General features: G+C 36.0%; 1 protein-coding gene and 1 non-coding gene across 42 annotated transcripts in view; both read right to left on the bottom strand.

Annotated features, from left to right (window-relative positions):
* ABI2 (abl interactor 2) overlaps positions 1 to 27,235 on the bottom strand; it is a 124,496-nt gene that overhangs the window by 63,329 nt on the left and 33,932 nt on the right. For all 41 annotated transcript variants that reach the window (XM_086719384.1, XM_086719371.1, XM_086719382.1 and 38 more), the window contains exon 2: positions 2,263 to 2,430. In XM_086719384.1, the coding sequence (XP_086575510.1) occupies positions 2,263 to 2,430 (168 nt within the window). The remainder of the gene's footprint in view (positions 1 to 2,262; positions 2,431 to 27,235) is intronic.
* Positions 4,356 to 4,462, bottom strand: LOC112849020 (U6 spliceosomal RNA). The gene has a single exon (XR_003222471.1). It is a non-coding gene; the product is annotated as a U6 spliceosomal RNA (small nuclear RNA).

Below are 27,235 nucleotides of genomic sequence, written 5' to 3'. Positions count from 1 at the left end.
ATGTTTTAAAAATTAAAAAAAAAACTGCTACCCTTCTCTACCAAAGTAGTACAGAATTCTAATCAAAAAACAGCTGATTATCAGGGCACCTGGTTGGTTCAGTCAGTAGAGCATCTGACTCTTGATCTCAGAGGCATAAGTTTGAGCCCCACGTTGGGTATAGAGATTACTTTTAAAAAACAGGGGCGCCTGGGTGGCGCAGTCGGTTAAGCGTCTGACTTCAGCCAGGTCACGATCTCGCGGTCCGTGAGTTCGAGCCCCGCGTCAGGCTCTGGGCTGATGGCTCAGAGCCTGGAGCCTGTTTCCGATTCTGTGTCTCCCTCTCTCTCTGCCCCTCCCCCGTTCATGCTCTGTCTCTCTCTGTCCCAAAAATAAAATAAAAACGTTGAAAAAAAAAATTTAAAAAACAGATGATTATCTTTCATTATTATTTGCTTATTGTCATCATCTATCTTCACAATCTCTTCTACTTTCACAAACTAATAACAAATTGTTCATCCTTTTTAGAAACTCTATTAATGTCTCTTCTGCATTTGAACTTTTCTTCTCATAGTCTTTTTTGGTCCTTTGTTAAGACTTCAAATATGCATAAATTCTAAAACTCTTAATTGTAAACCCCAAAATTCTCTATCAGATTAGTTATTTGTCAATATCCCTCCTTTTACAGAAAACCAAGTTCATCTATTTCATTATTATTATTTCTTCTAAGGGGTCACTTCCAAATAAAATTTACTTCTCGTTAAAACTCACCAATTCTTGGGGGGTTTGGGGAGGGTTTGTTTTTTACTTTAAGAGATACAGCAATATAGCAAGCAGTAAATTATACAATGTCTACAGAATTTCATATGGGATGTAAAGAAAACCTTACAGTGGCAAATACATTTTTAAGATTAAATAGTATTAAATAACAAGAAGTCCCTCTAAATCAGTTTGGTGAACTTTAAAATAACAAATATAAGTGAGTCTTCTCATATCTGGTTTGATTATCTGGACTCTATTTTATTTAATTACACAAATTAAGCTTCAGACTTTGAAAGTTTGTTGGATTAGTCAATTTCAGAAGCATCCTGAACTCTGCTACTCAGTAACAAGACAGCTAAACTAGAAAAGCTCCAAAGATCTCATCAAAGAGAAGCAGGCAGATCAAAACCTTTATCTTTTTAATGTTTTTTAAAATTCATTTTGCAATTACAAATTGGCTTTTCATTGCAGTATTATTTACATGGCCCCCAAATACAGAAATGGTTACGAAAGCTGTGACATACACATGCAATATTATACAGCCATTGAAAATGTTTATGAAGAGCTTGTAACATCATGGGAAGATATCTGTTGTCATAGTAAGTTAAAAGAACAAAATCCAAAATTCTATACATAATATAATCACAGCTACGTTTTTAAAACTATTTATAGGAAAAATGTATTGGAATAAAGTATTGAAAGTAAAAAGTTTAAACAGTGGTGAAAGGGTTTGTTTTTCCATTTTTTTATTTTTCTATATATTAAGGGAATGGCTTTTACAATGGAAAAAAGTATAACATTAAACTTTTTTAAGTTTTATATAAAGATAATTTTATAAGTTCACTTAAATTAATATTTTCTTTATTGAGATACGGTACCATCCTGATTAAACAAAAGTCCTACCAACAGAAAAAAAAATGTAAAGAAGTGATTAGGCTATCACATTAATATTTTTTTTTGAAGATAAAGAAATGTGGAATTCAGTACAAGTTGGAAGAAACCAGAGAAATTTTCACTCAAAGATGATTATTTTATTTTATTTTATTTTTTATTTTTTATTTTTTTTAATTTTTTTTTTTCAACGTTTATTTATTTTTGGGACAGAGAGAGACAGAGCATGAACGGGGGAGGGTCAGAGAGAGAGGGAGACACAGAATCAGAAACAGGCTCCAGGCTCTGAGCCATCAGCCCAGAGCCCGATGCGGGGCTCGAACTCACGGACCGCGAGATCGTGACCTGGCTGAAGTCGGACGCTTAACCGACTGCGCCACCCAGGCGCCCCCAAAGATGATTATTTTAACATGACTACTGAATTTTAATAAAAGTATTAAAATCTGCTTCCCTGTCAAATTCATAAAGAATTGCTCCACAAAAAGAATCAAAAACAACCTGATACTGAATTTGTATTTTGCAAATCATACATGTGAGTTAACTCACATGATAAAACCTGCCAGCATTATACAGATTGCTTGTGTTTATAGTGTTCCTCAGAGGCAAAATAGAAAAGCAGTGTGGTCTCACTTGTGAAATATGATTGATTGAAGATTCCATCCTTCGTAGCTGGGATGCTTGGATATCCAGCATCTGCAGGACATTGTTGGCCAAGGTATTTATCAGATACGCAACACTTGCTAAGGACTGGGTGGTGTAGGCTTTGGTTTCTTCTAGAGCTCGCTGCTTATCTGCTGACTAAAGGGGGAAAAAAAACAATCATCAATTTAAAGATAACTCATTCTATCAATCTACTCTACAAAAATGCTCATAAAATCCATTGTTTCTGAATCTACATACACTAGTTAAAAATGTTCTGAATGTTAATTATCAGTATCATGTAAACCCAACAACTGTTGGCTGAGTTAATATTTTCATTTTGAATAGATACATCTTTGTATAGATGCATAAAATCCTATAGCCATTATTTTAAAAATGAGATCCACTGGATTTTTAAAAAAAATTTTTTAATGTTTATTTATTTTTGAGAGAGACAGAGCATGAGTAAGGAAGGGGCAGAGAGAGAGGGAGACACAGAATCTGAAGCAGACTTCCAGCTGTCAGCACAGAGCCTGACTCAGGACTCGAACTCATGAACCATGAAATCATGACCTGAGCCGAAGACAGATGCTCAACTGACAGAGCCCCCAGGCGCCCCCGATCCACTGGATATTTTGAGCAATGGCAGCAAGTACATAGCTTCTCAAGATCACTGTCTGGAAAAGTAGCACTGATGTGAATGTATAAATTCTAGCATCCATTTCTCTAGTTTTCTGAATTTGTTCTTTCCTTCCATTCTAAATGTGAAATGTGGGTAAAATGTAATGTCTCATTAAAGTAATAATAATGATAAAACATTTATAATAAGTAAAAATGACACTGTAAATAAAAATAGGTAATAATTGCGGCAAATAATGAAAAATTAAAATTAAAATAATTAAATCTTTCTTCTCAATCACTTTAAGTGCTATAACTCTATGGGACATAAATTGCCAAGTATCAAACTCTGGTTGAAGAACAGAGTACACAGTAAAAAGTGGTTAAATCATTATTTCCAAGGTCACAAGGCAAAACAATGGTAAAGATACATATGCTATGTTGCTAAATGCTAGACACCATCTTCTATAGAAAACTTCGGTTTAGGGTGCCTGGGTGGCTCAGTAGGTTAGAGTGTCCGACTTCAGCTCAGCTCATGATCTCACGGTTCATGAGTTCCAGCGCCACGCTAGGCTCTGTGCTGACAACTTGGAGCATGGAGCCTGCTTCAGAATCTGTGACTCCCTCTCTCTGCCCCTCACCCACTCACACTTTGTCTCTCTCTATCTCTCAAAAAATAAATAAACGTTAAAAAATTTTTTAACATAAAAAAAGAAAAGAGACTGTAGTTCAGTAGAAAGTACATGAGCCTCTGAACAAGAAACCTTTTATTTTCATGTCATCTCTACTATTTACTTTACAAGGTATCAACTTGGACAAGATTAACAGTTTCTCAATTTCCTCAATTAGAAAACAAAAGAGATAAACCTCTATATCAACCATTCTAAGTAATGTGAATACCAAATAAGATAATGAATGTAAAACCACTTTCTAAAACTACAAATCATGATATGCTGTCATTATCTCTTTGAGTGCTCATTAGCTATTCAAAGTTCACTACATTCCACTCTCCTCTCTTTCCTACACAGTACAGGAGTCAAAATTAACAACCCTAGATATGTTTTTCCAGGGAGAGCAAAATTCTTTTGAAGAAGGAGCAGTCAACAAAATAATCAAATTATACTCAGTTTATCTTGCAAAGAGTTAAAGATAACTATATTAGCTTTTTTTTCTCTTTTCTATCTTAATCCTTAGTAATCTCTTTTTTTAATTTTATTTTTTATTTTTTAAAATTTACATCTAAATTAGTTAGCATATAGTGCAACAATGATTTCAGGAGTAGATTCCTTAGTGCCCCTTACCCATTTAGCCCATCCCCCCCCCACAACCCCTCTAGCAACCCTCAGTTTGTTCTCCATATTTCTGAGTCTCTTCTGTTTTGTCCCCCTCCCTGTTTTTATATTATTTTTGTTTCCCTTCCCTTATGTTCATCTGTTTTGTCTCTTAAAGTCCTCATATGAGTGAAAAAAAATATGGAACGCTTCATGAATTTGCATGTCATCCTTGCGCAGGGGCCACGCTAATCTTCTCTGTATCGTTCCAAATTTAGTATATGTGCTGCTGAAGAGAGCTCAGTAATCTCACTCTTATCAATACTTGAATTAACAACAGAGTTGAAACCAAATCTGGTAGAAGATAAATACTTAAAAAAAAACCACCATACAGACTTCTAGATTCTGATTATACACGTAAGGAGCCTGAAAGACACTATTCCATCCTAACAAATAAAAAGCTCAACACAATGACAACAATCAACAACTTTTCTTGAATTCACAGTAAAAGCAGCAAGTCATTAACACTTTTCAGAAATTACTCTAAATCAGAGTATTAACTCTAGAGAATAATTCAAAATTAAAACACTTAGAAAACTTATTTGATAGTATGCCTCAAAGGATCAAGGGGATGGATATCTGGACAAACAAATATTTTCAATGTACCTTTTTATATTGGATAGTATTTGAGATTTTTTGAAGAGCAAATATTATCATTTCATGCTCTGCCTTTGTTCCTAGTGAATATATGAAATCATGTAGCTGATTGATCATCAAAGATATGAGACCCTTTTATATTAGGTAGGCTTTGTGTATATCTACTTTTCCACAGAAGACTGAAGACCCTGTAATGTAAAATATATGAGAGATGCTTTTTGAGGCTGATAGAACATTGATGTAAACCAACATGAAGTATGTATTTAGGGCATCATTCTTCTACATTAAAGTAAGGCAAAGGAACACTGTGAATTTTATAAATAAATTGCTATACCAATTGCTCTTTAAGGAAAAAAAGTTGGGAGTCCTTTAAAATCCTGATGTATCCTCATAATAGTGAAGTCATGAATATATAGAAGTCAGGAATATCAGCTGATGTGATTGAAATGAAAGAATATTCACATACATCAGAGAAAAGTATAGCTTACTTTTCTACAAGGGCATACGTTTATTGTACATTCATGTTTACTAAATAATTGGCCTCAGTCTTGAAAACCAAAGAACACACAACTCTCAGATGATTGTATCAGGAGAACAAAAATGCTTTTATTTTTTTAACATTTATTTATTTTTGAGAGAGACTGTGAGTGGGGGAGGGGCAGAGAGAGAGAGAGAAAGAGAGAGAGGGAGAGAGAAAATCCGAAGCAGGCTCCAGGCTCTGAGCTGTCAGAGCCCAAAGTGGGGCTCAAACCCACTAACCGTGAGATCATGACCTGCACGGAAGTCGGACACTTAACTGACTGGGCCACCCAGGCATCCCCAAAAATGTTTCTTGATTGTTTGTAATCTATTTTTTCACCAAGGAGCACACAGTGGTGTGCTTTATTTAAGTGCTTTATTTAGACCAAGTATGAACTTTATATATTTAATAAAACTAAATGGTTTCTAATGTATTAAAAGAAAAAAGTTATTCCTGAAACCCTTTAGAAGGAAAGGGCATAGATGACATGATCACCTATATAGAAATCCCAAAGAATTGACCAAAAAAATTCTTGGAACTTAATAAAAAGATTACATCAAGGTTGCAGGATACAAGGTTAACATAAAAAAGTCAACAGCTTTCCAGCAATGAATATAGTAGCAATGAACAAGTGGAATTTGATATTAAAAACAATATCACTTACATTAATAACCAAAAATATAAAATACTCAAGTACATATCTAACAGAATATGTCTGAGATCTATATAAGGAACATGCCAAAACTCCAACAAACAAAATCAAAGAACTGAATAAATGGATAGGAAGACTCAATACTGTCAAGATGCCCATTCTTCCCAATCTGAAATATAGAGTCAATGCAACCCCAACCAAAATACCAGCATATTATTTTGTGTATATCAACAAACTGATTCTAAAATGTAAAGGCAAAAGACACAGAATAGCCAATACAGTATTGAAGGAGAACAACAAAGTGGGAAGACTAACACTACTCAACTTCAAGATTCACTCTACAGCTATAGTAATCAAGACAGATATACTAATCAAGTATGGTACTGGTTAAAAATGGACAAAAAAGTTCCATGGAACAAAACAGACTAGAAATAGAACCACATAAAAACAGTTAACTATCTTTAACAAAGGCAATACAATGGAGGGAAGACGGTCTTTTCAACAAATGGTCTGAAACAACTGGACATTTAAATAAAACACACACACACACACACGCACACACACACACACACACACACACACACACACACAGCTTATACTTCTCATAAAAATTAACTCAAAATGGATGATAGACCTAAAAGTAAACTGCAAAACTATGCAACTCCTGGAAGATAACACAGGAGAAAATCCGGGTGACCTTGGGTATGTCAATGACTCTTAAATACAAAATCAAAGGCAAGATCCATGAAATAAATAACGGATAAATTCGATTTCACTGAAATTAAAAACTTCTGCTCTACACAAGACAATGTCAAGACAAATGAGAAGACAAACCACAGACTGGAAGAAAATATCTACAGAAGACACAACTGATAAAGGACTGTTACTCAAAATAAAAACCACTCTTCAAAGTCAACAATAGGGAAAAAAAATCAATTAAAATAGGGACCAAAGACCTTCACACACACCTCATCATAGAAGACACACAGATGGCAATAAGCCCATGAAAAGATGCTCCACATCATATGCCATCAGGGAAATGTAAATTAAAACAACAACAAGATACCATTACACCTATCAGAATGTCTGAAGTACAGGACACTGATAACACCAAATACTGACGAGGCTGTGGAACAACAGGAATTCTCATTCACTGCTGGTGGGAATGCAAAATGGTACAGCCACTTTGGAAGACAGGTTGTTGGTTTCCTACAAAACTAAACATACTCTAACCAGATGATCTAGTAATCCAGCTTCTTGGTATTTACCCAAAGGAGATGGAAACTTATGTGTACACAAAAACCCATACAGAAATGTTTATAGTAGTTTTATTCATAATTGCCAAAGTTAGAAGCAATCAAGATGTGGCACATCATACCACACTAAAAAGAAATGAGTTAGCAAGCACTGAAAAGACATGGAGTAACCTTAAATGCTTATTACTAAATGAAAAAAGATGAATCTGAAAAGGCTACATGTTGTATGATTCCAACAATAAGACATTCTGAAAAAGGTAAGACTCTGACCATGAAGGCAGTAAAAACAACAGTGGTTTGCCAGGGGTTGGTCAGAGAAGGGATGAATAGGTGGAACACAGGGGATTTTTAGGGCAGTGAAAATACTCTGTATGATACCATAAGGGATACATGTCATTACACATTTGTCAAAACCCACAGAATGCAAAACACCAAGAGTGAACTCTAAAGTGAAACTGTGGTCTTCGGGTGATTATGTGTCAAGATAGGTTCATCAATTGTAACAAATATACCAATATCGTGGGGGATGTTGAAATCTCTATACCTTCCTCTCAATTTTGCTGTGGACCTAAAACTGCTCTAAAAAATAGTCTTAAAAACAAACACAAAATCATTCTCTGTTGTCAGCTACTTTCAACACAGGCATATCTGTTTCAAATTTCACAAATGTCAATGCCAACAAAAGATGTAAAAATTCAAACAGACTCTTAACTATAGAGAACTCTCCTGTTGCCAAAGGGAGGTGGGTAGGGGATGGGTGAAATATGTGATGGGGATTAAAGAGTATTCTTATAATGAGCACTGACAATGTATAGAATTGCTGAATCACTGTACCATACACCTAAAACTAACACTGTATGTTAGTTAACTGTATTGAAATTAAAATTAAAAACAACAAAGTTTTAAAAGATACAAAAATTATACTGTCATCAAACTTATATAAAATTAGAATTATGCTTATAAATTATACCATAAATTAAGTTTATTTTTAAAAATTTAACAGATACCCTACAGTTGAAGGTAACAAAACTCCAATTCCTCTATTCTGACATTTGCCAAAATTTTTCATACTACACCTAAGCAGATTATTCAATAAAGAGCCACAGATTATAGGATTTTTAAGGTGTCAGATAGCATCTATTTAAGAATAACTATGAGAGAGACTAAATCACGGTATCCCAAATGAAAGTTCACAGATATTCCCTAGAAATCAGCAAATGTCTTTAATAATTTTTTGTACTTTAAATTTCCACAATAATGTATTTACAAAATTTTAAAATTCACATATTAACATTACATAATATAAATCCTCTGGAATTACTGAAAAACTAAGACGCAAAGCAAATTCAGCTCTGCTTTGGGGCTCAACTGTGTCAGGCCAAAGTCATGCTACTTTAATTGCAAAGCAAATTAATGAGATAAAAGAGGCAAACAATATATAAATAAAGCATTCGCATCAAATGATGACCAAGTGTACACTACATTGTGCTGTACAAGCAATTAAAGTTTTTTAAAGGGTTTGCAATGGCTTAAATAACCAGAAGACTTGAGTCATTCCAAGGAACCCCCGAGAAGTCCATCGTACACTCTTTAATACTGCTCAAAATAATCTGTAAACCGAGACACCTGGGTGGCTCAGTCTATTGAGGGTCTGACTCTTAATTTTGGCTCGTCATAATTTTGTCGTTCATAGGATTGAGCCCCCATTGGGCTCTGCGCTGACAGTGTAGAGCCTGCTTGGGATTCTTTCTCTCCTTCACTCTCCCAAAATAAATAAACATTAAAAAAAAAAAGTTAGAAAAAAGAATCTATAAACCCACCACATATTCAAATTTCAAGGACTATTAAGTTTTGGCAAAATATTACCCATGACATTAGTGCTCCTGACTTAAATTTTATTAATTTAGTATTTTGTTTTGTTTATAAATTTATTACATATTTATAGTAATAAATATGTTACTAATAAATATGTCTTGTTACAAGACAGCTGTCATTTTAAGTGGCTTATATCCAAGTTTACGTTTGAACATTAAATAACATTAGCATAAAAATTACATTTATTTTTCAAAATAAATCAATACAGGCAGTCAGATTTCTTTCTTTCTATTTAAAAGGGTTTGATCTTGGGGCGCCTAGGTGGCGCAGTCGGTTAAGCGTCCGACTTCAGCCAGGTCACGATCTCGCGGTCCGCGAGTTCGAGCCCTGCGTCAGGCTCTGGGCTGATGGCTCGGAGCCTGGAGCCTGTTTCCGATTCTGTGTCTCCCTCTCTCTCTGCCCCTCCCCCGTTCATGCTCTGTCTCTGTCTGTCCCATAAATAAATAAAAACGTTGAAAAAAAAAATTAAAAAAAAATAAAAATAAAAATAAAAGGGTTTGATTTTACTTAAGTCTAAGAATTACTATGTCAGTTCATATGTAATTATGAAAAAAGAATGCAAATACAGTCCTGTAAGCATTAAGATAACAGCCCCAGAACACATGTAGACTAGGGAGATAAATACTTTTTTCTGATCTTGGTCCCACAGAATAAGATTGCATTCAATTAACTAGAAATAACTCATTAACCTATAATACTCATTCTTGTACAAAATTCACAGACAGCTTAGTAACTATTTTCATTAGAAGAGACAAAAATCTGGTTTACATAAACTCTATGAAACAAAAATAACAAAAAATGACACATAGAAGTAAATGCTGAAAATGAACACTACAATGAAGGAGAACTGTATGGCCACTGTTACAAAAAAAAAAAAAAAAATGTTGACCTATCATTCAATGTAACATAACTATCATATATATAAGACACTGCTCTCAGAGCTAAGGAATTCTAAAACATTGTATCTGCTCTGAGGGATCTATTATGGGAGAAGACATATAAATAAATTACTAATGTGAATTAAACAAGGTTAATAAAAACTAAGAGGTACAGTGAAATAAACATAATATGATAGTATGAGGAAAAGGCATGTTGAGAACAATTATCAATTATGTCAAACACCTAGGTCGATTTTTAACCAAGAAAATAATGAATTAACATAGTATACACAGCTGATTCAGAAAAAAAAGTAATTCCCACAGATTACTTGTATTATACGTATCTTTTTAATCAGGTAAACCATTTTATGACAAGTCTTAAGTAAATGTGTAAAAAAAACCCTACTCCCTTATTAATCTTCAAATAAAAATATCAGGAAACTTTTACAACATTATTACTTTGCACTGATAACCAAAACAGGTTAACAATAAACACATGAGTAATGTTTTCATAGGATAAACACCCTATATATAAACAACTCCCTATACAAATAACTGTATATATTTTTCATTCTTAATTTGTAAAAAGCTTATTCTGTCTTGGCCTCTAAATCATGGGATTATAATACTGGAATCAGAACTTATTCAGACACCTCTAATTTTGGCTTAGCCATTAATTCTACCCCCAACCTATTACCTAATTCTCCCCATATTTGGGAGAGAGGCCATCCTCATCATCTTCTCTATCAGATCCTCCACCACTCAATTTGAATGTTAAAGAACACACATTTTCAAATATATAGCTACCCCTCCAATCCTTCAACACAGCAATTCTGGAAACACTTCAGCATGATCAACTAACACTATTCTGATACACCTGAGTCTGACACTATAAAACACTATTCTCTGGCTTATCAGGTCATAATTTACCCTAAAAACATACCTCTATTCCAAGGGTTTCACGATTCTGATCTAAGCTTATATAAATTCCACTACCTTTATAGCTCTAAATCTATCTCAGAAAAATAATCAATTATGAAAAAGGCACAGATAGGGTGTTCACTGATGACACAATTAGTGGGGAAGGAAAAGAAACATAAGACTGATTAAACAGTACATTTATATAGTACATTCATACAGTAATGAGAACAGTATTGCTATGTATTACTGAGACGGAAATATATCTACAAAATAAGTGCAAAAGAGCCAGTTATGAAGCAATTTTAACACAATCATCCTGATTCTGTAGGTGCCTGTATGTAAAAATGAGCATAAGAAAAGAGTCAGAAAAAAATAAGCCCCAAAATATCAACATAAGTTTTCTCTGAATGTTGGGAATATAATTTATTTGGGTCTTTTCATAAAGATTACTTCAGGCAAGTATTAATTTTATGTGTCAGAAAAAAATAAAGCTATTACTTTTTAAAGTTTATGTATTTATTCTAAGAGAGAGAACAAGCAAGGGAAGGGCAGATGGAGAGAGAGAGAGAGAGAGAGAGAGAGAGAGAGAGAGAGAATCCCAAGCAGGCCCCACGTGGTCAGCATGGACGCCGATTTGGGGCTCGAACCCGTGAACTGTGAGATCATGACCTGAGCTGAAATCAAGAGCTGGACACTTAACTGACTGAGCCACCCATGCGCCTCAGAGGTATTACTTTTTTTTTTTTTTTTTAACTGTAACACATGCATTAATAAAAAAGGAAGAGAAACTTAAGTGTTCCACCCTAGTCAACTCTAAGGAATATTTGTAAGGCATAAACGTTCCAAAACAATTTTTTTAATTAAACTTTCTGAAATGTATTATACATTTGCATGCTTACTAAAACAGTTATTTGGAGCTCAAAGATTTTTTATTATTATTTCTAAGTCCAAAATGAAGTTGTAAAGGGTCGAGGTTGCTGCACATCTACTATGAATAAGTCAACCCAAGGACATTCATTAAGGTTTTATAAGAATCTAGTATAACAAGAACTGATATTCTAAGTTTGAGATTTTTGTGATCACTTCACCAGCATATTTACTAAAGTTGAGAATTTTTCCCCATAAAATGTTCAATAAAAATTGGTATCAGAATTTCTACTTTACCTTTAACAGAGAAACCTATTAATTACAAAGAAGCTACAATATCTTATTTCCTATAAAAGAAACAGTGACTAGTACTTTAACAGAGGTTGTTTTGCAGTTCCTAAGCAGCAATGTCTGATAAGTAAATGCCTGTGACTGACCTTTGCTATAAGTATATTTAAGTACTGACTAGATTACGGTTATATAATTTATGTACTAAAGGCATAAATAACACTTCAACCCAGCTATTTAATGTTCCTACTTAAATGAGATTAAGAAAAAAGAAAAAAACTTTTAGAAAAGAGGAAACTATCATAGGTTTACAGAAAAACATTACAATGTATGCTCTGTATAATAATCCTACAAAGACAGATTCTTACACAGAATAAAGTAACCTCCCTAGCAGGTCCCTATTATGCAATGATTAATCCTTCCAACTTTGCTATGTCTTTAGTTTCCCTCATGATACCAATTACTTTATACGTGGAGATTTTCCCAAAACCTGTCTTCAAACTACTTCTCTTCTTATCGTACTTTCACTCCCCAGAAAGAAACTTTATTCCTTCCTCAGCTATCAATTTCAAGCACAGAATTTTAAAATCTATTTACAGCTTACCTTACATCTCTGCAAAATCCATATTTTAGTTGACATAGCATCTCATCTTGCATATTATGCCAGCTCAATATATCCATAACTCATCACCTTACCCAAAACGACTTCTTAATTCTGTTCCTTATCACCATTACTCCATGATCTAACATACTTTCCAACTTTCTGTATCCTACACCTAATTAGTTGCCAAGATACTTATATTCAATCTGTGTCTTACATTCTTTCTTTCAATTCCACTGCCTACAATCTACTTCAGGTCCTCATTACCTTTCTAGTGCTACTTATACTGGTTTCCAGGTCAGCTGTAGTATCTTACAATCTGATGACTGTCCTAAAAATTCATCTTCCTAAATCAGTTCTGAAACCCCCATAGCTTCTTTATACCTACTTCTATGTAAACTCCCCTATTTATCATTTACAGCCTCCCTTAATATTGCCTAGAATTTATCTCCCATTCAACCTTACTCGGACCTTAGATTATAGCTTAATGAAATTTATGGTTCTCAAAACATAGATCATTGCTTCTTACCTTAGCCTATTTACTTTACCTGTAACCCATCAACTTCAACAACCCATCCCTTGCCTCTTCAAGGAAACCATCCCTGATTGTGATACTCATCATTTCTTATTGAGAACTCATTCCCACAGCATTCCGTCATCAGACTTAGAGCACATGTTTTATAATATGCGCATGTTTCATTGACCCAAACTCCCACGCCCCCTAGTGGTAAGCCCTTTGAGGGTAAGTACTATGCCCTACATATCTTCATATCACATTACACATGGAAGTTACGTATTATTTGTTGAGCTGTATCTACCTTAAGGTTTCAGAGAATCACGGTTACCTCTATCACCCAGTGGGGGTGGGAAGTGGGGAAGGAGAAAAAGTGCTATAAGGGAGATTTCCTGGATCTCCAGATGGTTTGGCACCATCCAAGCTATTCATGCCTTATTGTGTACCCCTAAGAAGAAGATTTACGCTTACTTCTCAATTTGATGTTCTGGGATTGGTACTGGGAAATACAAAGAGTAAGAACTTCACCCCCTCTAGAGCACCTCAAAACTATAAGATCACTATCACCAGATTCCTACCATTATTTATTTTTCCTTTCTACTTCTACTAAATAGAACCACAGATTTGGCAGATATTGCATAGATAATGGGGAGGGGGGCAGGAAGAGAATGACAATATTTAGGGAGCATGAGTGGGAACATGCAGGAGACAGTTTTCCTCTACAGATAACACCCTGGAGATCTACTGTCAGTTTCTTTCTATTCCCAAGCATTAACTCTCTTGCCTAGTCTAGTCCAGTACATTACACTACCTGGAAAATAATACAATTATTTTTGCTCTGAGAATAAACTACAACCAGATTAGATAAAATATAGGTACTTAGTTCTCATTCAGTGTTAGCCCATCTAAAGTATTAAACAATTCCTTCTAGACCCTCCATGATATAATTTAATTCCATCAGTTTATTTTAATAATTTTGGGTTTTTTTTGTTTTTTGTTTTTTTGGAGAGAGAGAGAGAGAGCACTCAAGCAGGGGAGGAGCAGAGGGAGACGGAGAGGGAGAGAGAAAATCTTAGGCAGGCTCAATGCACAGCCCAGAGTCCAACATGGGGTTCAATCTCACCACCATGATGATCATGACCTGAGCCAAAATCAAGAGTCAGATGCTTAACCAACTGGGCTACCCAGGTGCCCGTTTTAATAAACTCTTATTCACTGAACACATATTACATGACATATACCGTACTATGCAGCAGGACATCAAAATGAATACATGTTCTCTGCACTCAAGAAGTTTCAGTCCAATACAGAGAAAAGCAAACAAACAAAATATCAACACAAAATTTTCAAGGATACAAATGATATCCAAGTAGGAACACTATCCTAGACGACCATCCAAATAGTCTCAAAAATGGAGTTATTACTACCAAGCAAGGGTGAGAGAAGTTATTCCAACTAGGGAAAACAGCCTCAACAAGGACGAAGATGCATGAAAAAGAGTCCCTGGTTCAAAAAACATACAGTTCGGTATTATTAATGTATCATGAGTTCACTATCACCCCTGCATTAAGAGTGGGATGTGCTGGGGGCGCCTGGGTGGCGCAGTCGGTTAAGCGTCCGACTTCAGCCAGGTCACGATCTCGCGGTCCGTGAGTTCGAGCCCCGCGTCAGGCTCTGGGCTGATGGCTCGGAGCCTGGAGCCTGTTTCCGATTCTGTGTCTCCCTCTCTCTCTGCTCCTCCCCCGTTCATACTCTGTCTCTCTCTGTCCCAAAAATAAAATTAAAAAACGTTGAAAAAAAAATTAAAAAAAAAAAAAAGAGTGGGATGTGCTGGAATTTAAGATTGGTATAGTAGCCGTTTTCCTTCTTACCAAACTGTTAAGAAGGTAAAATATCATTCGTGTAATTAACTTAATTAGGTCATGGCAGACTCACAGCATCTGACTCAATATGTGGCAGAGGGGAGTATTCTTATAATACCTATTTACTGAGCTTCCAATTCTGCATTCCAACAAATCTCATAACTAAACCAAATTTGAAAGAAAGACCCACCACTAAATTCCACTGAAATTCAAATAATAGCTTCTAAAATATATGACAATCATTACACGCAACTGGAAAGTTTTTGCCAAAGAACGTGCAAAACATTGGAGATATACACCTACTATGCCTTCAGAATTGTTCAACTATTAGTTTCTATGATGCCTATGGAAGAATATATTCATGCTTTGCTTCCAGATTCTTGGATGGAGAATATAGTCTAAAAAAAAAGACAGTATGGCACTCAAACTAGAATAAGTCATACATGACACAGTGAGACACAACATAATTCAATAAACATGGACAATTTACAAAAAAAAAAAATAACACAAAACAGACATGAACACGGGAAAATATTCCATACAAATGATGGGGATGGAGAAAGGATGACAAAAACAAAGCACTATTTTTACCAAGTAATTAACAAGGGGAAAAAAGTTTTTAAAAACATACCCACACTGTTTTAAATATGCTTTGTAATTATCTTCCTTTGGCAGATGAAGAGAAGCTCATGACAAGGATGCCAAATGCTTTTTTTTAATGTTTATTTTAAGAGAGAGCGTGCGCGCATGAGTGAGGGGAAGGGCAGAGAGGAGGGAGAGAATCCCAATCTGGCTCCACGCTGTCAGCACAGTGCCCGACATGGGGCCTGATCCCACAAACTGTGAGATTATAACCTAAGCGAAAATCAAGAGTTGGACGCTTAGCCAACTGAGACACTCAGGAACCTCGGGATGCCAAATATTCTTAAGAAAGCTAAAGTAATACTGAACCTGTAAGTATTATGGTATGAACTTATGGTAAAAAGTGTTAGATTCTTTTTTTCAATGTTTATTTTATTTTTGAGAGAGATTGAGCGGGGGAGGGACAGACAGAGAGGGAAACAGAATCTGAAGCAGCCTCTGCACCAGCTCAAACTCACGAACCCATGAGATCATGACCTGAGCTGAAATAGGATGCTCAACTGACTGAGCCACCCAGGTGCCCAAAAAATTGTGCTAGACCCTAAGGCTGTTATATTTTCCTATATTAGGAATAGAGTTAACTAAAAAATAAGCTCCTAGTTAGAAACAACAACAAAAAAAGGGAACTAAATGTGCAAAAATAAATTAAGCAAACCTGGGGCACCTGGGTGGCTCAGTCGATTTGAGTGTCCAACTTTAGCTCAGGTCATGATCTCAAAGTTCATGAATTCAAGCCCCACACTAGGCTCACTGTTGTCAGCCTGTCAGCGCACAGCCCACTTTAGATCCTCTGTGCCCCCTCTCTCTGAGCCTCCCCCACTTGTACTCTCCCAAAACTAACCAAATATTTAAACATAAATAAATAAAAATAAAAATTAAGCAAACCTATTATCACTCATTAAAAATGTTAATATTTTGCTATATTATGTAATATTTATATTTGCTATCTCATTGTTACACATTATATTTTCATTAATCATGGAAAAAATCTGTAAATGAGTACAAAGAAAATATACAGTATGCATTTAATTATGTAAAAACATTCACAGAGCAAGAATGGGGAAAAGAGAAGTTTTTACATCACTTAAAATATTAGGGTAACTTTTTCCTTTTGAAATATTTTTAAATGTGGTTATAATGTCATATGTACACTAAGCAAACATAAATTTTAAAAAGGGACAGGGGTGCCTGGGTGGCTCAGTCAGTTAAGCTACCAACTACTGATTTCAGCTCAGGTCATGATCTCAAGGCTTATGAGTTCAAGCCCTCCGTCAGGCTCCATGATGACAGTTCTAAGCCTACTTGAGATTCTCTCTCTTTCCCTCTCTCTCTGCCCCACCCTCATTTGCTTGTGTGCATGGGTGCACACTCTCTCAAAATAAATAAACTTTAAAAGGCGACAGATGAAATTAAAAGCACAGGCAACAAAAGAAAAAGCAGATAAAACGGACTTCATCAAAGTTTTAAACTTCTGTGCAAATGACCCTATCAAGACAGTGAAAAGGTAATCCACAGAATAGGAGAAAATATTTGTAAATCATATATTTGATAAGGGATCAATAGCCAGAATATATAAAGAACTCCTACAACTGAACAACAACAACAAAAACAAGCAACCCAATTAAAAAATAAGTAAAATACTTTGGGGTGCCTGGGTGGCTCAGTTGGTTAAGTGCCCGACTTTGGCTCAGGGTCATGATTTCATGGCTTATGGGTTCAAGCCCCCATGTCAGGTTCTGTGCTAACAGCTCAGAGCCTGGAGCCTGCATCAGATTCTGTGTCTCTGTCTCTCTCTCCCTCTCTGCCCCTCCCCCACTACACTCTGTCTCTCTCTCCTTCAAAAATAAATAAACATTAAACAATTTTTTTTTTTTTTTAGGGGCGCCTGGGTGGCTCAGTCAGTTCAGTGTCTGACTTTGGCTTGGGTCGTGATCTCACAGTTCATAGGTTCAAGCCCCACGTCAGGCTCTGTGCTGACAGCTTGGAGCCTGGAGCCTGTTTCAGATTCTGTGTCTCCCTCTTCCTCTACCCCTCCCCAACTTTGGCTCTGTCTTTCTCTCAAAAATAAACAAACATTTAAAAAAATCTTTTTTAATTTTTTTAAATGAGTAAAACACTTGATAGAGATTTCTCCAAAGATACACAAATGGCCAAAAAACACATGAAAACATGTTCAACATTACATCTTTAGAAAAACACAAGTGAAGGGGCGCCTGGGTGGCGCAGTCGGTTAAGCGTCCGACTTCAGCCAGGTCACGATCTCGCGGTCCGGGAGTTCGAGCCCCGCGTCGGGCTCTGGGCTGATGGCTCGGAGCCTGGAGCCTGTTTCCGATTCTGTGTCTCCCTCTCTCTCTGACCCTCCCCCGTTCATGCTCTGTCTCTCTGTCCCAAAAATAAATAAACGTTGAAAAAAAAAATTAAAAAAAAAAAGAAAAACACAAGTGAAAACCATATGGTACTACTTCATATATATTAGAATGGCTATTACTTAAAAAAAAAAAAATAACAAAATAACAAATGCTGGCAGCAAAGAAATTAGAACCCCTTTGCATCGTTGGTAGGAATGTACAATGGTATGGAGACTATGGAAAACAGTTTGGTAGTTTCTCAAAGAGTTAAACACAGAATTACTAATATGATTCAGCAATCCCACTTCTAGGTATACACCCAAAAAATCTGAAGCAAATACTGAAAAAGATACTTATACACTAAAGTCCATGGCAGCATTACTCACAACAGTGAAAAGGTAGAAACAACCTAAATACCTCTCCACAAATGAATGATAAATAAAATCTGGTAGAACTAAACAATGGGATATAACAGAACCTTAAAAACAAGTGAAATTCTGGTACATGCTACAACATAGATGAACCTTGCAAACATAACATTAAGTGAAATAAGCAAGACATGAAAGACCAATGTTATGATTCTACTTATATAAAGTACTTAGGGGGTGCCTGGGTGGCTCAGTTGGTTAAGCAGTTGGTTAAGTCAGGAGACTTCAATTCAGGTCATGAACTAACAGTTTGTGGGTTGGAGCCCCACATCAGGCTCTGCTCTGGCAGCACAGAGCCTGCTTGGGATTCTCTCTCTCTGTCCCTCTTCTGCTCACATTCTTTCTCTCTCTCAAAATAAATAAAGTTTTAAAAAATAAAGTAACTAGAATAGGTATATTCATACAGATAAATTATAGTAGAGATACCAGTGCTGAGAGGGGAATGAGGGACTACTGTTTAATGGGTACAGATTACTTCTTCCAAATTTTTTTCAGTTAGAATTAAAATATACTCCTATATCCCAAATCTAGCCATTACTAAGGTCTTTCATTAGCTACAGGGAAAGGGTGTTTAGTAACACCAGCATGAACATGCTTCCCACATCAACAAGCAGTGACTGATTTCTTCTATTTGTGATTATGAAATCAACAAAAACTACTTTTACTTCCCAGTGAAAATTTACCATTAGAGTGCTGACACCATACTTAGCCACAATATATCAAGAAAATACTGAAGGAGACACAAATGGTTTACTACACATGAGCACATGTCATTTACAAGACAGAACTCAAATTAAAATTGACAAAGAAGCCTTCACTATCTCAAAAGTTTCAAATTCAAAATTTCAAAATTCAAAAATCAAAAGAATTTCATAATTGCATGTAAGATCTTACCTCCATGATTACTATTTATCACTAGTCTCTTTTATAAGGATATAAGACTAAATCCTTAAGTCTGTTCCCACTTCTGCATTACTAGAGTCATGCTGAATCTGAGTTGTCTCTAAGAAAGTCAAATGGAAGTGGGAACCTATTTGGGACAGAAGTCAAGAAATTTAAAAGACAATGGAAAGTATACTGTATTTAAAAGCATGGAGGGGCGCCTGGGTGGCGCAGTCGGTTGAGCGTCCGACTTCAGCCAGGTCACGATCTCGCGGTCCGGGAGTTCGAGCCCCGCGTCGGGCTCTGGGCTGATGGCTCAGAGCCTGGAGCCTGTTTCCGATTCTGTGTCTCCCTCTCTCTCTGCCCCTCCCCCGTTCATGCTCTGTCTCTCTCTGTCCCAAAAATAAATAAAAAACGTTGAAAAAAAAAATTTAAAAGCATGGAAATGCAGAGCACTCCTGAATCCCCAATATTGCTTAGAAACAGCAGGCAATACAAAGTAAGTGCCCAAAAAATAGTTAAAATGAAAATATGAATGAGATGTAGAGTATAAAGAGAAGAAATGATGACTAGGAACTATGCTTCAGAACCCAACCTTCAGAGACTATGATAATGAGAAAGTAAACAATCTGTAAAGGACGAATGAGGTAGAACACCTGAGACTGCAATGTCACAGAAACCAAGATAAGAGACTGTTTCAAGAAGGAAGACATGGTCAGTGCTACTGAGAAGTCAGAAAAGATGAGGTCATATCCAGTGAATGGCTGTGGCAATATGGAATCATTTGATGAATTTGAAAAAAAGTCATTTTTGTTTAACAGTACTGTAGAAACCAGATTAGAATGAATGTTAAGTGAAGGAAGCAGAGGTAGGTAAGTCTGTGAAAAATGTTTGTTCATACAGGGAATTATAGAAAAGGGACCAGAGCTAGAAGAAAATATAGGGTTAAAAAAAAAGTTTAAGATGGGAGATAACAGAGCATGTTTGCATGCTGAGGTAAATGATCCAAAGGGACAGGAACAGTTGAAGAGGCAAGAGAGTGTAAGCAAAGGAACAAAATATTTGAGAAAGAGCTCAAGTGGAGCAACTGGTCTTTGATAGAAGGAGAACAGTTCTATTAATGGAAAAGAGAAAAGGGAGAAAGTTGCTGCAGCTATAAGGTTTGTAGATTTTAAGGCAGAAAGATGAAGGAGATTTAGTCTAATGGTTTTAATCTCTGAAGTACGAAGCAGGGTAATCATATAAGAATAAAAAAGACAGATTTTGGATATAAGAAGAGACAGATGAGGATATGACAGAATTATTTCAGACAGTAAAAAACACGGATGATTAAATGAGATCATGCATGCCAAGAATTTAGCACAGAACTTGGCACAATGAAAGAGCTCAAAAAATGACAGCCCCTTTTATGTTATCTGATCTCTAGATGGAAAAAGTTTGCTAAATATAAAGCAATGGTCAAAAAGACAACCATGATCTTCAAAAGCGTTATACCACAAAATGTTTTAAATCATAAAATGAAGTTTCAAAATGGAAATAAACAAAAATCTATACCCAATGGTATAGAAAGAAAAATTAAAGTAATAAAAAAATTTAAAGACAAATTTGAGACAGAAAATTTAAAACTTCAACTCTGTAGAAGACAGTTACGTTAAAAAAATAAGCCACAAATTGAGAAAAAAATATTTACAAAACACACATTTGATAAAAGTCTGGCATCCAAAATATACAAAGAACTCTTAAAACTCAAGAATAAGTAGGGGCACCTAGCTGGCTCAGTTGGTAGAGCATGTGACTCTGGATCTCAGGGTCATGAGTTCAAACCCCAGTTGGGTATACAGCCTACTTAAAAACAAAACTCAAGAATAGTAAGCAATCAATTTTTTTAAAAAAGCAAAGATCTGAACAGATACTTCACCAATGAGGATATACAGATGGCTAATAAGCATATGAAAAGATTCAACATGTCACCAGGAACTATAAATTAAACAATAACATACCACTACACACCTATTAGAATGGCTAAAATACCAAACACCAACAACACCAAATGCTGAAAAGAATGTGGAACAAGAACTTTCTTTCACTGCTGGTGAATGGAAGACAGTATGGCAGTTTCTTACAAAACTAAGTATACTTTTACTATGTGATGCAATAACCATGCTCCTTGGTATTTACCCAAATGAGGTGAAAACTTAGGTTTACACAAAAACCTGCACAAGGATGTTTATAGCAGCTGTGTTCATAAATACCAAAACTTGGACGCAGCAAAAGTGTCCTTCAATAGGTGAATGGATAAACAAATTGTACAAACAAATCATACAATGGAATATTATTCAGCAATAAAAAGAAATGAGCTATTAAACCATAAAAAGACTTGGAGGAACCTTAAATGTACATTGCTCAGTGAAAGTAATCAATCTGAAAAGGCTACACATTGTATGATTCTAGCTATAAGACATTCCAAAAAAGGCAAAACTATGGACACAGTAAAAAGACTGCTGGTGGTTTGGGGAGGTAAGGAGGGATGAATAGGGGGAGCACAGGGGAATTTTAGGGCAGTGAAACTATTCTTTATGATACTGTAATTTGTCAAAATCCACAGAATACATAATACCAAGCATGAATCCTAGTCAACTTCAATGAATAATAATTATGGACATTGGCTCATCAGTTGTAACAAATTACCACACTAACGCAAGACGTCAATAATAAGGGCAAGGGCGGGGGGGGGGGGAGGAGGAAGATTAGGGGTATATGGGAACTCCCTATACTTTCATTTTTCAGTAAACCTAAAACTAGTCTAAAAACAATGTCTACTTTTTTAAAAACCTACAACCAATAGACTTACGACAGAAAATCATTAAGAACAGCACAAAGGTAGAGCAATGGATAGAACAGGAAATTCATTAAAGAAAAAGTAACATAATAAACAAAAAGACGTGTAACCTCACTAGCAGAGCAGTTTCATGCTTAAAGCCTGTAATCCAACATTTTTGTCTCCACCATTTACTAGCTATGCCACCATAAGCAAGGTTTTAAACTTTTCCAAGCATCTGTCTCTCAAGCGTAGTGTACTGTCTAGGATCAACAGCATCATATGGAACCCACTTGTTTGAAATGCAGAACCCTGGACCAAATCCTAGAATTACTGATTTAGAATCTGTTTTAACAAGATGCCTAGGTGATTCGTATGCACAGTAAACTTTGAGATGTCTAAGTCTCAATTTTCTCACTTCTAAAATGAAGAGATTACCATTTATCTCAGAACACTATTAAAATTAAGATGAAACACATACTCAGTAGCCACCAAAAACTTGATAAAATGTTCGCTATTAACTATAGCAGTAATTGAAGCAAAGTAAATCAAAAGATACATCTTTTTTACAGCTTTAACCTAGCAAAAAATTTCAAAAACAACAATCAATCCTGGTGAAGGTAAATTAAGACAGATAACCATCCACAACTAGCTAACGATGTATTTGAGGTACAATCTCTCTGGAAAGCAATTTGGCAAGACTGTACTGAATGTCTTTAAAATGTTCATACTCGGGGCGCCTGGGTGGCGCAGTCGGTTAAGCGTCCGACTTCAGCCAGGTCACGATCTCGCGGTCCGTGAGTTCGAGCCCCGCGTCGGGCTCTGGGCTGATGGCTCAGAGCCTGGAGCCTGTTTCCGATTCTGTGTCTCCCTCTCTCTCTGCCCCTCCCCCGTTCATGCTCTGTCTCTCTCTGTCCCAAAAATAAATAAAAAACGTTGAAAAAAAAATTTAAAAAAAATAAAATAAAATGTTCATACTCTCTGACCCACTTCTGGGAAACTATAATAAAGAATTAAAGAGAAATATGGACAAAAACTCTGTTCACAGATGTTCTCTGCAGTTATTTATAATAGCAAGTTTAATAAAATGAACTCCAGGGTAGAATCATAAATTAACTAAATCTTTTCTCCAAACCATGCTATGTTGGGGTCTCCTTTTCCTGCTCCTAAATTATGTCACCAGATTTCATAGCTTTTGTAGTAATTTTCAGGTATTAAAACAGTTTCATTATCAAACTTCAAAAGGATCATTTCAACCTAAATCAGAAATTCAATTTTCATTCTAATTCCTCAGCTCAAGCCTAAACTGAAAATTGCACAAACCAGAATTAGAAAGCAATGTATGTTCTTTCATTATTCTTCTACCTTGCTCTTCCACTCTTCCTACCCACTTCATGATGCTACTTCTAGTTCATTTCTTCAGAATCAGAAGCAGCATGGTAGAAGAAAACAAGAGGAATGAAAGGAAAAGTGCAAGGACTTATGTGAGTAACACCAAATTCTGACCCTCTTTCGTGTGAAGTACTTTATGGGTTCCTCAGAGATCCTCTGAAGGTGATTCATTCTGTGGCAAATTCCCATACTTGGATTTTAGCTTAGAAAGCAGGGGGCACCTGTGTGGCTCAGTTGGTTGAGCATCTGACTCTTGGTTTCAAGCCCCGTGTCGGGCTCTGTGCTGAGTGTGGAGCCTGCTTAAGGTTCTCTTTCTCTCTTCCTCTGCCTCTTCCTGACTCATACATGCCCTCTCTCTTAATAATAATAATAATAATTTTTTTTAAAGGCACAAATCACATAGCCTCTTTCTGAGAGGGATAACTCCCCACAGCAGGCAGTTTTCTTGGGCAAGATCCTTAAAAGATAGCTCTATCCCAACTAACTTCTGCTCTACTTATTTTGTCCATGGGGAGAGAAATCAGCATTTTTGCCCCTCTAAAACTCTAGAAGTACTAGGTCCTCCCATTACAACCTCTTCTCTTGCTCTACTCCAGGATGGATCTAACCTTCAGACTTTTCTCAGGAAAGTCAGGCAATAATTTCATGCCCACTCCCATGCCATGCTCAATTCAACTAGGGTCAGGATCTACTCAGAATTCTCTCCCTGTACTTCACAGCTCAAGCATTTCTACAAATTAGTAAGCTTCAAGCTGGGGGTGAAATCTCAGTTATTTTAGCAGATAACCCCAACTGACATGACTGATTTTCATAAAACTCTCTTGACTTATTTGGAGATGAGGAGAAGCACAGCATTTCTATGCCCCTCTTAAAAGAAATCTTCATTCATTTACATACATGTGGGTAATGTATGTATGTAAAGAATGGCTATATATCCATAAATATGTATATTCATGGATATACAGAGAATAAGGGGGGTTAAAAAGCAGTTTCATCTTTCAACAAATCCTATATGAGTAATCTAACACCCTTTATTAAAATATGGAGATAACTGTTGAATATTGTCCTCACCTCTGGAGGCTGAACTATAACTCTAAGACAACAGGAAAAGTCTCATTTAATATCCTGTTACACAAATAATTGGAAACCATCTAAACATCCAACAGAGAAAGGATTAAACAAAATTAGCACAATTATATCATTAAAATTTTTGTATTAAAAATGGGCTCCCGGGTGGCTCAGTCAGTTAAGCATCTGACTCTTGACTTTGGCTCAGGTTGTGATCTCACAGTTTGTGAGTTCGAACCCCACACTGGGCTCTGTGCCGACAACACGGAACCTGCTTAGGATTCTGTCTCCCTCTCTCTCTGCCCCTACCCCTCTTGCTCTCTATCTCTCTCTCAAAATAAATAAAAATAAACTTAAAGAAAAAGGTGATACCTAAAGAGTGCCTTTTGAGGTAAAGAAAATGTTGTAAAATTAACTGTAGTTATGGCTGCAGAAATCTGTAAAGATGCTAAGAGTCCCTAAATTTTATATGTTAAATGAGTAATTGCATGGTATGTGAATTATATCTCTATAAAGCTGTTATTTAAAAAAAAAAAAAAAAAGGATGATATACTAACATAATACAACACGGTGAACCTTAAAAACATATTAAGTGGAAGAAGCTAGACACAAAAGATCATATATTGTAGGACTCCATTTATATGAAATGCCTAGAACAGGTAAACCCATAGAGAGAAAGATCAAAGGTTGCCCTAAGACAGAGGGAGAGGGGGATGGGAAAGTAACTGACAATGGGTATGGGATTTCTTTTTGGAGTGATGAAAATGTTCCAGAATCAGATAGTGGTGATGGCTGCACAATCTTATGAATATATTAAAACCTACGAAACTGTACACTTTAAAGTGGATGCATTTTATGGTATGTAAAATAGATAATGACTCTAAAAAGTTAAATAGCCATAAATGACCAGTGACTACTATTATTGGACAGGAGAGCCATAGAAGATGCTTAAATTCAGAGCAGATCTTCTAATAGCAAGAAACAGACTTTTGTTTTAAGCCATGTGGGAAGTATGGGTTGGGAGGGGAGGGGAAGCAGACAAACTTCTGAGTACCAAAGAAATGTAAAACATTTGGACTGCAACCATTTAAAATATTTAAATACAAATTCAGATGAAAGTCTAAAAGCTATGGTCCAGGGATAGAGAACTTCAAAAGAATGTTCAAATTCTACGGATATAAGCTTCTAGGTTTATAAAAAGAAGAAAATGGTGCTTGCTCACTTCGGTAGCACATATACTAAAAAGAAATAAATGAACTACAACAGCAATTCTAAGACTATGCTATAGTATTTATTAAGAGCTGTTGGGCATGCATAAAATAGTTTTGAGGACTATTATATTTCATGAAACACTACATTTAGGTAAGTTAAAAGATTTCTTCAATGCAAGACATCCCAGAACATTTAAAATTATATTGTGCCTTATAGGTTTAAAAGGGGGCACACTTTGCAGTATCCACTTTACAACACAAATATTTGTACACATTATGCAATGCTAGTTTGGGAAATACAGGACTACATGGTTACAATGATTCTGTCAACTTCAAAGTTGTAGGATTCTTAAAGACTTTTGGCTTCATTTTTTTAATTTAATTTGATTTTTCATGAAGGTAAATTAGTAATTCGTAAGAAAAAATAGTTACTTCTATATAAAGAGTGATATATTTCTCTAAGTTCTTAACATTTTAGTCCTAAGGTTCCAGAGAAATAAACCATCGTGTCAACTATAATATTCAAAAAAGATCATGCAGTAATCCACATTATGGAATACAACTACATACAGTTAACTAAAGCCTAAGTACGTACCAATATTATATCGTCGTAACTTCTGTGACGCTGATGTTAACAACTACTGATCCCTTCCACTCAGATATCAAAGTGGTTGGGGGGCGCCTGGGTGGCGCAGTCGGTTAAGCGTCCGACTTCAGCCAGGTCACGATCTCGCGGTCCGTGAGTTCGAGCCCCGCGTCAGGCTCTGGGCTGATGGCTCAGAGCCTGGAGCCTGTTTCCGATTCTGTGTCTCCCTCTCTCTCTGCCCCTCCCCCGTTCATGCTCTGTCTCTCTCTGTCCCAAAAAAATAAATAAACGTTAAAAAAAAAAAAAGAAAATTAAAAAAAAAAAAAAGTGGTTGGAATAGTGTCTTCCCTAAAGCCTACCCTTTCTATTTTATTGCACTGATTCTTTTTTTTAATATAATTTATTGTCAAGTTAGCTAACATACAGTGTACACAGTTATTATTGCACTGATGGGCAAGTTTTCCCTAAAATATAGTCCATTTGGTATCTCACAAGTGCCTAAAATAAGTCACTTCTTTGTAAATTACATTAGCACTACAAAGAATTCAGTAGAGAGATTTTTTTTTTCCTTCCTTAAACACACTTACTTCATTTTTATTGGAGGTAATCAACTGTGCAGCAGGCATAGAATGTTCAAACCCTGCACATTCCAAAGAAAGGACTGGCCCTTCGTCAGATTCTGGGAGAAAAGGTGTAAGTCCTTGTAATACCATGCCTGATAAGAGTATCTCTGTATACCTGGGGCCCAGGGCCATTGTTAGTTATGCTAACAATGTGACTTATGGTGAAATCCATTTTGTTCACCAGGG

The sequence above is a fragment of the Puma concolor genome, chromosome C1 (genome assembly GCF_028749965.1).
Source record: "Puma concolor isolate L17-30 chromosome C1, mPumCon1.1.hap2, whole genome shotgun sequence".
In the NCBI taxonomy this organism is placed as follows: domain Eukaryota; kingdom Metazoa; phylum Chordata; class Mammalia; order Carnivora; family Felidae; genus Puma; species Puma concolor.
This window is presented reverse-complemented; position numbering and strand designations above follow the sequence as displayed.